This window comes from Eptesicus fuscus, chromosome 5 (assembly GCF_027574615.1).
Source record: "Eptesicus fuscus isolate TK198812 chromosome 5, DD_ASM_mEF_20220401, whole genome shotgun sequence".
Classification (NCBI taxonomy): Eukaryota; Metazoa; Chordata; class Mammalia; order Chiroptera; family Vespertilionidae; genus Eptesicus; species Eptesicus fuscus.
The window spans coordinates 22270932-22284300 of record NC_072477.1 but is presented as its reverse complement, the minus strand read 5'-3'; the positions used below and the strand labels follow the sequence as shown (position 1 = coordinate 22284300).

The window sequence follows — 13369 nt, the reverse complement described above, 5'->3', positions numbered from 1 at the left end:
ACACCCTCTCGCAGTCCGGGAGCCCCACAATCAATCGCCCCACATAGGGAGGCCCCACCCATCCACTATAGCACCAACAGCCAGGTAGCCTGGGCCTCCCTTTGTGGGGCAATCGATCACGGAGCCCCCCGATCAATCGCCCTGTAGAGGGTGGCCTGGGCCTCCCTCTGCGGGGCGATTGTGGGGCAATGGCAGGCCCCCCGACCAATAGCATCGCACCCGCCTTGGCTGGTCTGGCGCCAGTGCGTGTCATAGTGTGGTTGTCCTGACGGTCATTCTGCTGTTCAGCCATTTGGTCGATTTGCATATTACACTTTTATTATTATAGATGAACTAAAAACAGGTCATAACCTTGAATATAAAATGTAAAACTATGTAACTTTTAGGAAAAAATAGGATAACATCTTCAGGATCTAGGACTAGTCAAAGAGCTCTCAGACACTAAATATCTATCTACACTAATAAAAGAGAAACATGCAAATTAACCATCACTCCGCTACACCAAGCCATGCCCACCAACCAATCAGGAGCAAGTATGCAAATTAACCCAACCAAGATGGAGGCCGGCCACAGAGCTGGAGCAAGCAGGAGGCTTGGGTTGCCCCGGCAATGGAGGAAGCCAAGTTTCCCGCCCACCCTGGCCTCCGCTCAAGGCTACAAAGTTTCAATTATAGAAGATAAATAAATCCTAGATACGTGCTTCCAGCCGGCCCTGGCCTCCACTCAAGGCGGAGCTGAAAAAAAAGAAAAAGAAAAAAAGGAGGGGCTGGGACCTTGGGTCGCCGGGGGCTGATCAGGCCAGGATGGGACGGCAAGGGCCATTGAGGGTAAGCAGACCAGCAGGGGGGCCAGTTGGGGGTGAGCAGGCCATCAGTGGGGGTCAGTTGGAGGTGATCAGGATGGCGGGGGGGGCAGTTTGGAGTGAGCAGGCCAGCAGGGGGGCAGTTGGGGGTGAGCAGGCCAGTGGGGAGGGGAAGTGGGAGAGAGCAGGCCAGTGGGGGGGGACAGCTGGGGGTGAGCATTTGGGGGCAAGCAGGCTGGCGGTGGGGGGCAGTTGGGGGCGAGCAGGCCGGCAGGCAGAGTGGTTAGGGGCAATCAGGCAGGCAGGCAGGCAGGCAGGTGAACGGCTGGAGCCAGCAGTCCCGGATTGTGAGAGGGATGTCTGACTGCCGGTTCAGGCCCGATCCCTGTAAACCGGCAATAGGACATCCTTCAAGGGGTCCCAGATTGGAGAGGGTGTAGGCCAGGCTGAGGAACACACACACCCCCCCGTGCACAAATTTCGTGCACCAGGCCACTAGTATATATATAAAAGGCTAAGTGTCGTCTGACCGGTAGCTATGACGAGCACTGACCATCAGGGGGCAGACGCTCAACACAGGAGCTGCCATGACATGCATTGGCCATCCTACCTAATAATAGACAAATATGCAAATTGACCATACCTCTGACACACCCACAAGCCACGCCCACCATCCAATCAGAGCGAGCATGCAAATTAACCCAAACCAAGATGGCTACAGCCACAGAGAGCAAGGTTTCTTAGGTAACAGAGGAAGCCAAGCTTTCCACCTGCCCTTGCCAGGCCTAAGCCTCCACTCAAGCTACAAAGTTTCAATGACAGAAGGTAAACAAATTCAAACAAATGGCGGCAGAATGGAGCTTGAGAGAGCAGGCCAGGGTTGCCGCCGGCAACAGGGGAAGCAAAGCTTTTTGCACACCCTGGCCAGGCCCACCCGCTTAAGGCAACAAAGTTTCAATTATAACCCCAACAGAAATGGCTGCCGGCCTCGGAGGGAGCCCCAGGCTTGGCTCCGCTCCAGGCTACAAAGTTTCAATTGTAGAAGGAAAATAAATTCCAGATACCAGGGCCTCCACTTGGGTTGCCAGGGGGCGTGGCCGGCCTGCAAACCACCACAGGCCCCTCGCTCAGGCCGCTCCACGCCCCAAGGGAACCCCCACCTGATCCAGGACACACTTCAGGGCAAACCAGCTGGACCCCACCCGTGCACCAGGCCTCTATCCTATCTAATAAAAGAGTAATATGCAGATTGCTCATCACTGCAACACACAATATAGCTGCCCCCATGTGGTCAAAGATCCTGCCCCCATATGGACACAGGATGGCCACCACAAGATGGCCAGCAGGAGAGGGCAGTTGGGAGGGACCTGGCCTGCAAGGGAGGGCAGTTGAGAAGGACCAGGCCTGCAAGGGAGGGCAGTTGGAGGGTGATCAACTCTGCAGGAGAGGGCAGTTAGGGGTGACCAGGCCGGCAGAGGAGGGAAGTTGGGGGCAAACAGGCTGGCAGAAGAGTGGTTAGGGGGTGATCAGGCTGGCAGGCAGAAGCAGTTAGGGGCAATCAGGAAGGCAGGCAGGCAGGCAAGCAGTTGGGAGCCAGCAGTCCTGGACTGTGAGAGGGATGTCCGACTGCCCATTTAGGCCCGATCCGGGATCGGGCCTAAACGGGCAGTCAGACATCCCTTGAGGGGTCCCATATTGGAGAGGGTACAGGCTGGGCTGAGGGACAACCCCCCTCCGTGCACGAATTTCGTGCACCGGGCCTCTAGTTTAAAAATAAAAGGCACCACCAACCTGGCGCCGACAAACCAACACTTAGCTTCCCCCAAGTGGGACACAGGCCCTGCCACCACCCCAGAGCAACACCCCACCAAATCGCAGCCAATTCTGCCAAGACCCCATGGCACAAAATGCGGGGCACAGCCCAGCTCAGCCCGTAAAGAGTCGCTGTGGGCACTGGGTAATGACATCATGTAGCAAAACCCGGCTTCCTCTTCCTAGCGACTAGTGTCCTTCGAGTTTCTTCAGCCCAGGAACCTGACTTGCTTTATAGCCAGGTGCAAACATTTTACAGTTTAACCAAATGTTAAACTGAAAAGAAGTAAGAAATGGTGGAACTTGAAAATGACTTCAAGGTTTTCTCAATGCGCAGAATATAGTCAAACACTGCTACAGTTAAATATTTTATCCTTGGTTCTCCCTGAGTGATCTATAATAATAATCTGCTTCGTGTTGAATATTTACTGCTGTGTTGCTGAAAATTACCTGAAAGAGAAGTTGAGGTGCTTCACTGGGCTGGAAAAAGTTTAGCTAAATCAGAAAGCAGGTCTAATTAAGCAAGTTTATTCTATATATATAAAAGGCTAAGTTGACTCGCACATGCACGATACATATAAAGCTCTTGCTGGCACCAATCGCACGCATGTGTTTAGATCTGTCATTGTCGATCATGAATTTGGTCGACACTTCTATTATAGAGAAAGGGTGAATAGCGATATTAAAATATTTCTTCTAATTAATTTCCTTTCAATGCGCATGAATTTGTGCACCAGGACACTAGTGATCTATAAAAGGAAACACTGATAAAATTGACTTCACCAAAATGAACAACTTTTGCACTGTGAATGACCCCATTATGGGGATAAAAACAAAAGCTGAAGATTGAGAGAAAACACATTACCTAACAAAAGACTAGTATGTAGAATATATAAAGAACTCTCAAAACTCAATAGTAAAAAAACAACACACCAAAAAATCCAATTAGGAAATGAGCAAAAGACATGAAAAGACATTTCACCCAAGAGGATACAGAGATGGCAAATAAGCACATGAAAAAATGTTCAACATCATTAGCCATTAGGGAAGTGCAAATTAAAACCACTACACACTTACTAAAATGGCTAAAATGAAAACTAGTGACAATATCAAATGTTGCTGAGGATGTGAAGAAACTGGACTATTCACACATTTCTGGTAGGAATGTAAAATGCTATAGGCACTCTGGAAGAGTTTGGCAGTTCTTTAAAAATACTAAGCATGAAATTACCATATGACCCAGCAATTGCATTCCTGGGCATTTCTATCAATGAAATGAACTTATGTTCACACAAAAATCTGTACATAAACGTTCATAGGTTTATTCACAATAGCCAAAAACTGGAGAAAACCTAAATGCCCTTTAACTGGTGAATAGCTAAACAAACTATGGTATCTTTACAACATGGAATTACTACTCAGCAATAAAAACGAACCAAGTATTGATACACTCAATAACCTGGATGAATCTCCAAGGAATTCTGAGTGAACAAAAGTATGTGTATGGATAGACCTGGAGAGCATTATGCTATGCGAATAAGCCAGTCAGAGAAAGACAAGAATCACATGATCTCACTCATGTGTGGAACCTAATGAATAAAATAAACTGATGAACAAAATAGATAGAGAGACATAGAAGCATGGAACTGTCAAATCTCAGAGGGAAGGCAGGAGAGGATGGGTAGGTGGGAAGAAATCAACCAAAGAACTTATATGCATATATGAAGGAAAAAAAGGGGACATATGTAATACTTTCAACAATAATGATTTTTTTAAAGTTATGTAAACCAAAAGGTTATATACTGTATGATCCCATGTAGATAACATTCTTGAAATGAGAACATTTATAAAAATGGAGAACAGCTCAGTGACTACCAGGGGTTAAGGAAGAGGTGGGTGGGAGAGGAGGAATGGGTGTGGTTATGTAAAGGCAACATGAAGGATCCTTGTGGTGATGGAAATGTTCAGTGTCTTGACAGTATTGATGTCAATAGCCTGGCTGTGATATTGTACTATGTTTGTTTTAAAGAGTTGTACTTCCCTTTTTAAAAAAATATATATTTTAATTGATTTGAGAGAGAGGGAGAGGGAAAAAGAGAAACATCAATCTACTAGGGATTGAACCCATAACCTGGGCATGTGCCCTGGCTGGGAATCAAACAGGCAACCTTTTGGTGCACAGAACAACGCTCAACCAACTGAGCCACACCAGCCAGGGCTACACTGTATTTTTAAGATGTTGCCATTGAAGGAAACTGGGTCAGGGTATACCAGATCTCTCTATTATTTATTAGAGCTGCATAAGAACCTATAATTATTTCAAAAGAAAGAGTTTAATAAAAGGACTGGTACACACTTATAAGGATATGAAATGTTCTCCATTGGTGGCAAGGATGTAGTTGGATAATAATTCACGTGGAAAGGAGTCTGTGAGAGAGACACTGAAACAAAGAACGAGATATATGGAGAGAGAGATGGCTTGGGAGCCACCTTGTCAGCCTTCCTCTGTTTTAAGAGAAAGAAAATTGATGACTAGTCAAGCAAAGATACACAAATTTTCTTAAGACCCTTCTTGTTATGGTTTGACCCCAAAAGTTTCCATGGTCCTATCACTGCTGTAGATATCAAAATGAAACCCTCAAAACCAGCCCTTGGAAGCCATGGCAGGACACACAGGACAGACAAGATCTCGACACACTAAAGAGATATGTTGCAGAAGGAGGAGTCAGAGATTATACTTTTAGGCTTCCGAGTCAGTGAGCATTTATTATCTGACATAAAGGACATGAAGGGGTGAAACAGTAGAGATACAAGCCTCAACTCTTAGATACAGAAGCTTGAGCAAAAACTCTTCAATGAGAAGTAAAACACACAATGGCAGCAAGAGTGGGATTAAGTCAAGGTGGTTTTACTTGAAAATTTTTCAAAAATCAGAAGAATTTACCTTTTGTCTATTCTGGCACCCTTACTCCTTAAGAACTTACCTGGCTGATGACCCAGCAATTCCACTCTTAAAGAAATGAAAATGTGTGTCCACACAAAAATGTACACAAATGTACACGGCGGCATTATGCATAGCAGCCAAAAGCAATGACCCCCAAATGTTTATCAACTGATGAATAAACTGCAGCATTCTATACAATGGACTATTACTTGGAAATAAAAATATATAAGTACTAATCCATGCTAAAACATGCATGCATAAATCTTAAAAGCATTATGCTAAGGGAAACTGACCAGTCACAAAAAGTCCACGTATGTTATGATTACACTGATCTGAATGTAAACAGTAAAGTAGTAGCCACAGTAAGCAAATCCAGAAGCAGCAGATTAGTGGTGGCCTACATCTGGGGCATTTGGGGAAAATGGGGAGTGACTACAAACAGGTACAGGATCATGGGGTGATGAAAATGCTCGAAAATTGAATGTGGTGATAGTTGTACAACTCTATGAATTTTAAAAACCATTAAATTGTATATTTTAAATGGATGAATTTATAGCATGTGAATTAAATCTCAATAAAGGTATTATTCAAAAAAGGTGTAATTACAAAGAAAAAGAAAAGGGAAAACAAGAGGGAGGAAAGGAGAGAAAGGAAGGGGGCGGGGGGAAATAATGTACCAGGCTGAAAAATCTTGTAGTAGGGACTGTAGGCCACATTTAATCCACCAAGCTTCACTGAGATTTCATAACGCCCAGCCCTGCGCACAGTGAAGGCCACCTTGACCACATTGGAACTGGGCTCCTGGAGGACTTCCTGGGTCACTGGAATTTCCACTGCTAGCTCAACATGAGAGATGTGAACTCTTAGTCCCACAGGCCGATGTGCAGGGAAAGGCTGCCCGTTCTTATAGAATAACTGCAGTGGGAAGAAGAGGGGCACCCATTAGTGAACAGGGGGAGAAAATCGTTAGCCATCTAACTCAAAAAACTGTGGGGAGCAAGGAGGTAGCTGGTAAAACCCAGTACCCACCCCCTCCTACAGTCCTGCAGACACAGGGAGAAAGAAATTCTCTTAACACTTCAAAGAAAACCATTAAATCATGAACAAATTCTTAACTTGTTTCGAGGACAGGGGTTAAGATAGACCATTAAATCAATTTCAGCTTGACATTTCCACAAATGTTGACTCTTCTTACCAGCCCTTCTTATTATGTTATCACTGCTAATCCAATGTAAAGGTAAGTCAGTGGGTACCACTGGCACTGAGTGAACTAAAGCACCAGGCAAAGCTAGGGGGCGGTTCTGGCTACAAAACCAAGCATGGTAAAGTCATCACAGGGGGCAGCCCACTATTTCTAGGGCCACAGAGTAAATAATTTTGGCTTTATAGGTCACACACAGCTATTCAATTGTGGCTAACTACTCATAGGCAATACAGGAAGATGAATGGGTGTAGCTATATTCCAATAAAACTGTATTTACAGAAATAAGAGGTGTGCCTGATTTAAGCCTTGGGCCATAGTTTGCCAACCTCTAAATCTACAATAACACCAACTCTATTTAGTAATATTTTTCTTATTTTGAAGAGGTAACATTAAGTTTATACTTTTTCAAAGCTAAGCACCCATTAAACCAAAGTGCTAGAGAAATTCGTGACTCTTCAGATACTAACAATTCCCAAGTGCCTGAGAGAGACTGAAAAACAAAGAAAAATGTTAACATTCTAGGCCAGCACCACTAACAGACTGAACTGGGCTCTGAAAAGCAAGTGACTCAGAAACCCCAATGGGTATGGAGACAGAAACATTCCCTTACATGCACTCGGAAGGCCATGCTGTGGCCCACCTCATAGGGGTCCTTCCAATCCCAGGAGACTTTGCAAGACCGGGGATCCAAGTAATTTCCCCGCACGTAGTCATAAATAGTCCGGTCCCCTCGGCGCTCACGGTCCTCATTCTGGAGGAAGCTGACTACACGTGCGGCGAGCTCGAAGAGGAACTTAATTGTGAAGAAGAATGCAACCACAGATACTGTGATTCCACCTATGTGAAAGAGAGAACACACAGACACCTGCCAGTTACACATTACAGCTTCTCATTATGGAACAGGCTAGCCATCTCTCAAAAAGTAAAGGAAGTCAGGAAGAGATAGTAAGACTCCCAAAGAAACACTGTACTGGGTGTACCTCTGTGGGTGAAGAGAGGGATTTATAGACCAGGACTCAGACACAACTGTCCTCGGGCCAAATCTCACCCACTGCCTGTTTTTTAAAATAAAGTTTTATTGGAATGAAGCCCCACCCATTCATTTACATATTGTCTAGGGCTGCTTTTGTCCTAAACTAAAAGTGTTTGGTAGTTGTGACAGACACTATATAGGCTGGGAAGCTAAAAATATTTACTTTTAGCTCTTTATAGAAAAAGTTTGTCAACCCTTGTTCTATACCATGGACCACATATCATGCCTGCCCCACCACCTTCCTAGGTGCTGGGCCCTCACAAAAGTAGTAAAAAGAATGTGCATTATATTCCTGCCATTTGGAAACATTCCCCTCCCTTGTCCACTTGGCAAAAGTCCTCCTCAACCCCCTCTAGAATTTGGAGTTCCCTCTTTTGGGCTCCCTCAAACAACTGTATTTCCTCTTTTGGGCTCCCTCAAACAACATTCATCTATTATAACTTTCCTCCCTCTTGACCATCTATCTCCTCATTCATGGTACGAACTTTTTATATGCAGATTTTTGCCTTATCCGACTTTGACTCGGCAGGAAACAGTGTCTGGCACTGACTATAATTAGGCAATAAATATTTCCCAAATGAATGAATTCCACTGCCAACTCTGTGAAGGTACTTTCCGGCATGACTGGAAATATGTCCAAGTCTATTTTCAAGGGGAAAGAAGATAGACAGGGCGGCAAAAAGGATGTAAGCATCCCCAACAAAAAGATAATAAAAAGAGATTTTTTTCATAACATACCAATAACGTAAAACATCAGGTCCCTTCAATGCCAACAGACAGCCGAGGATCACAGCTGCAGCTGCAAAAGAAAACTTGTTCAGTTTTTTCTCCAAATCTTTCTTACAGACATTTCAGCTTGACAGGTGCCCCATGACATATTTCAGACAAAGAGACTGCATCATTCTCCCTAAAGACTTCTAATCTACCGACCACCCTAGGAATACCACAAACAGCCATTTGCTTTATTGCTAATTACAAAATGCAATAACATGGCTTTCATCTTCTCAGATCCAAAGCCCCAAGATAGTTTCCCTCCCCAAAGCAAATTGGTGCTAATTAACACAAGCAAAGAGGATAATGGAGTCACTTTTCCCTTATGTTTGCCTTCTGGAAGTAATTCACCTAAGTAGAAATAGTTATATAAAAATGTGGATTTTTAAAAGCAAGTATTATTATCATCATGTTGGCATTACATAATTAAAATGAACTCTGGGTCATTCCAATAACAAGCAGTGGGCATGTAAGAGAAGTCATTTTTGCTGTTACCAATCAGATAAACTAATGGGCCCTGTGGAAGATGAGCTCAGCAGGAAGGCCCAGGAGAGGAACAAAAGGAGACTGTGCTTATCATCCTAAGTGATGCTGCCAAGGTCATAACAATTCAAACAAGAGCTAGAGTTTGAGGGTAAACTTTCACTGTTATTAAACTTGTTTCCAGAATAAGACTTCAATTGTCATTACTCATTTGAACCACCCAATGTACTGCCAAGAAAAATGCAATATACATTGATGTTCATATCTTATCACTGAGTTTTGACCTAGTACGTATAAATTATATATGCGCTCTATTCTACAATGCACTGAATTCACTCTTTCTTTTAGGGTCAATATATATTAAGGTTGTCAATATTAACTCAACCCAGAACCTTATATCTGCACTAGAATGTTACTTAGAGATAAGACAGCTGAAAGTTTATAGGCTCAGATTTGGGAGGGATCAAAGCAACTTTTTTTTTTTTAAAGAGGGTACACTTTATGTCTGATTGTGTGAAAAACTTTTAAGAGGAAGACAAAAATGGCAGCAGTTCCTTTGATAACAAATACCCAATGGAATCCACAGAGAATAGGTACTTTGAGGAATAACTGTGTCAAGTTTCATAGAAATCTCTAAAGTCCTTCCAGAAAAGAAATCACAAAGATAACATTAGCATTGCCAATACACATGGATTAAGCTGCTCCCAAGAGGGTCTATTATAAAGAGACAATATACAGACACAAAATTTGGGGGTCACAATTACTGAGTTTCCTCTATGCTGAAAAGTTGCTATCATCTCTCAAAAAAAGCAACGGTCTGCACCTTACAAAATGTGCTAGATGACTTGGTAGAGCCAAAACGAGCAGTTTAACTGTTTTAGGTACTCCCTCAGTTAGATGCCATCCAATCTGATCCTGGATGTGAAACTTCTAGTCCTCAGAGAATAACACTTGGCAGAAAATGAAGTTTATGTGGCTTGTGCTATAGGACTTTTAAGTTTCTTGCTTCTTGTTTTGGGTGTTTTTTTTGTTCTTTATACTATTCCAATTTTATGTCTGTTGTTGTTGTTGTTGTTGTTGTTGTTGTTGCTGCTTCTTGTTTTGGGTGTTTTTTTTGTTCTTTATACTATTCCAATTTTATGTCTGTTGTTGTTGTTGTTGTTGTTGTTGTTGTTGTTGTTGTTGTTAATCCTCACCCGAGGATATTTTTCCATTGATTTTTAGGGAGAGTGGAAGAGAGAGGGAAAGACAGCGAGAAACATCAATGTGAGAGAAACACATCGACTGGTTGCCTCCTGCACAAACCCTGACCAGGGCCTAGGCTGGGGAGAAGCCTGCAACTGAGACATGAGCCCTTGACCAGAATTGAACCTGGGACCCTTTGAGCCGCAGGCCAATGCTCTATCTACTGGGCCAAATCGGCTAAGGCAAGTTTCTTGCTTCTTGATGGAATAAGAGCAATGCCAAATTTATGGCATCCATCATAAAGACTAGGAAAATTCCTACATACTATCTCTGACAACTATATCCTTTTCTGAAAGAGGCAGCCTGGAGACCAGTTCCAGGGTTTAATTGTGTAATCTCTCTAATATTCACTGCTGTATAAAGAGTTGAGATTTAATAATTTCTATGGCATCATCTCCTTTAGTGCGATAGGACTTCAACATAACTCCCATAGCCATCAAGACTCTAAAATCAAACAGTATAAAAAAGAGTATAGTACAGAGGATAAGGGCATGGATTCTAGAACTAGACTACCTGAGTTCAAATCCATTGTCTGCCACTGACAATGTGACCCAGGACAAGTAATCTCTCTATAGAGTGCCAGTTTCCTTATCCATCAAAGATAGTATCTGTGTGGCCTTGGCCAGTTTGGCTCAGTGGATAGAGAGTCGGCCTGAGGACCAAAGAGTTCCAGGTTCGATTCCAGTCAGGATCATGTACCTCGGTTGCAGGCTCCTCCCAGGCACGAGCCCTGGTCGGTGAATGTACAGGAGGCAACTAATCAATGTGTTTCTCTCACATCAATATTTCTGTCTTTCCTCTCTCTTCCACTCTCTCTGAAAATCAATGGAAAAATATCCTTGGGTAAGGATTAAAAAAAAAAAAGAGTTAAAAAAAAAAGATAATACCTCATAGGAGTGTTGTGAGGATTAAATAAGTTAACACATGTAAGCAGCCTATAATAGTGTCTGACACACAATGAGTTCTCAGTTTTTATTATTATAATAATTATTAATAATAGCAGTATCACTGCTCCTTTGCTTCAGAGCCAATAGGAAACTAGGGGACCCTCTCTATTCGCCCACACTTTCTTCAATGGGAAATGCATCAGAAATACAAAAGACATGACTTCTCTTACTGTACTTAAAAACTCTGCCTACATGGGAGTTCTTTATACTATTCCAATTTTATGTCTGAAAATTCTTATAATAAAAAGTTAAAATTCATCCTAAAATGCCCTGCTGTGGCTCAGTTGGTTGGGAATCATCCAGTGCACCGAAAGGTTGCCAGTTCGATTCCTGGTCAGGGCATATGCCTGGGTTGCAGGCTTGATCCCTTTCTCTTAAAAAAGAAATCATCCTAAAATAATCCATCCAACAAATACAGTATAGAACAGCCAGTCTCAGGCCTCATGAAGCTGGCAGTAATGATCTTGACCTTATTTCGTCCTTATCCATTTTTGTCCCGTTTACTTTATTTCTCAACAAAATCATCACCACTGATCTAGATTACCTAAACCTTTTCCAATAGGTCAATTCTACATTTCCATTCCAATTCCCTTTATTATTTAAAACTCAGTATACCAATTATTACTTTTCCCAAACAACTCTCTTTGAAACCTTCTTGGGAACAGCGAGTTAGCTCTGCCATCGATCTGACCTTTACAAAATATCCTACTTCTCTACAATAGCTCTCAAAAAACTCCCCAACAACGTTTACCCATCTGCCCATTTTACCTATGGCCACATTCTGAACTTGCCTTCCTTGTGCATTTTCTCTTTTCTGTTTCTTTCTGAATATGCTGTCACAAGCCTCCCTATCTTTGTCTCTGAGTACAAGGTATCCTTTTAGGGTGACTCCGCAAATCACTTTTATTCCAGACTTACCGCTTCTATAGGCATTTTCTGTGCTCTTACTGACCCTGTCATGCCCTCTCTCTGCCCCATCTCTGCTCCCACTGCACCCTATAATATTCTCCTTGGCCCCATCACCCATAACATCTTCTTACTCATCTTATAATCTATCCAAATCAGATCTTTTACACTTTTACATATAAGCTCTGAAACGCCCCATCTCCATGCCGTTGCAGAAGTCATTTCCTCCTATCCTCTCCCCTCAGCCTTTATCCATGAAAAACCTCCTAATCTAAGGCCTAGGGAAAACCCTATCTCCCCTCCCTGAAATCTCCCGATCTCCAATTTAAAGACTCCTTATCTCCTCTGAATTCCCACACTACTTTGTTTTTATTTACCTTACACCACTTATGTTCTCTTTTAGTCCCGTTTGTTTTATTTTCCATTTCAGAGTGGTAAGTAACATGAGGCAAAGATTAGTGTTAAAAATTCTCCACAGCATCCAACATGACTGCATATAGTAAATGCAATAAATGTGAATATAATATCTGCTGAATGGATAGAATCAAATGTCTGTTCTCTTCTTTGTCCAGAATGTCTAATGATCAGGAATTTTCCAGATGGGACCTTCATTTTAGATACAGTTTTTAAAACTTCTCTAATTAGCAAGATATTCACTTGAGCCAGAGGTTATAAGCTCTTCAGTTCTACAAGTATGTATCAAATACCCATGCTTAGAGTCATGGGTTCTCATGCATGGCACAGTATCCATGCAGTTTTATGATCCTATCTTCCTCATCTTGAGCTTTCATGTTGCTATAAGTTTCCACAGCACCCTCCACTTTCTGCTGCTCATACTTCTCCTTCATAAAATTATTCTGGAACTCTTCCTGAGTCTAATTCAAGTACAAAGAAGCAGTATGTTAAGCCTCTATCATAAAATTTCATGCAATTAGCTATATGAATACTTTGTTTTTAAATTCATTTCATTAGTGTTCTTGCCTTTATACAATTCAGCAAACTGTGATACCCTAAGCTAGCAGAATAATAGTAGCATATGATAACTTACATGCTACTATTAGTTATTACATAGTACTATGTACATAAGTTATTATATACAGTAGTATGTAATAACTAATAACTTACAACCCCCTTACTGATCTACTTATCATAAGCCAAACACTGCACTAAGTGTTTTACATGTTAGCTTAAGTAATTGTCACTATAACAACTTGGTAAAATA

General features: G+C 42.5%; 1 protein-coding gene across 2 annotated transcripts in view; it reads right to left on the bottom strand.

Moving 5' to 3' along the window:
• Window positions 1–13369, bottom strand: part of AREL1 (apoptosis resistant E3 ubiquitin protein ligase 1) — a 43852-nt gene that overhangs the window by 15065 nt on the left and 15418 nt on the right. For both annotated transcript variants that reach the window (XM_008138833.3, XM_054715914.1), the window contains exons 3-5: window positions 8534–8594; window positions 7373–7599; window positions 6236–6473 (exon numbers count right to left, since the gene is read on the bottom strand). In XM_008138833.3, the coding sequence (XP_008137055.2) occupies window positions 6236–6473; window positions 7373–7599; window positions 8534–8549 (481 nt within the window). In that variant the 5' untranslated portion in view covers window positions 8550–8594. The remainder of the gene's footprint in view (window positions 1–6235; window positions 6474–7372; window positions 7600–8533; window positions 8595–13369) is intronic.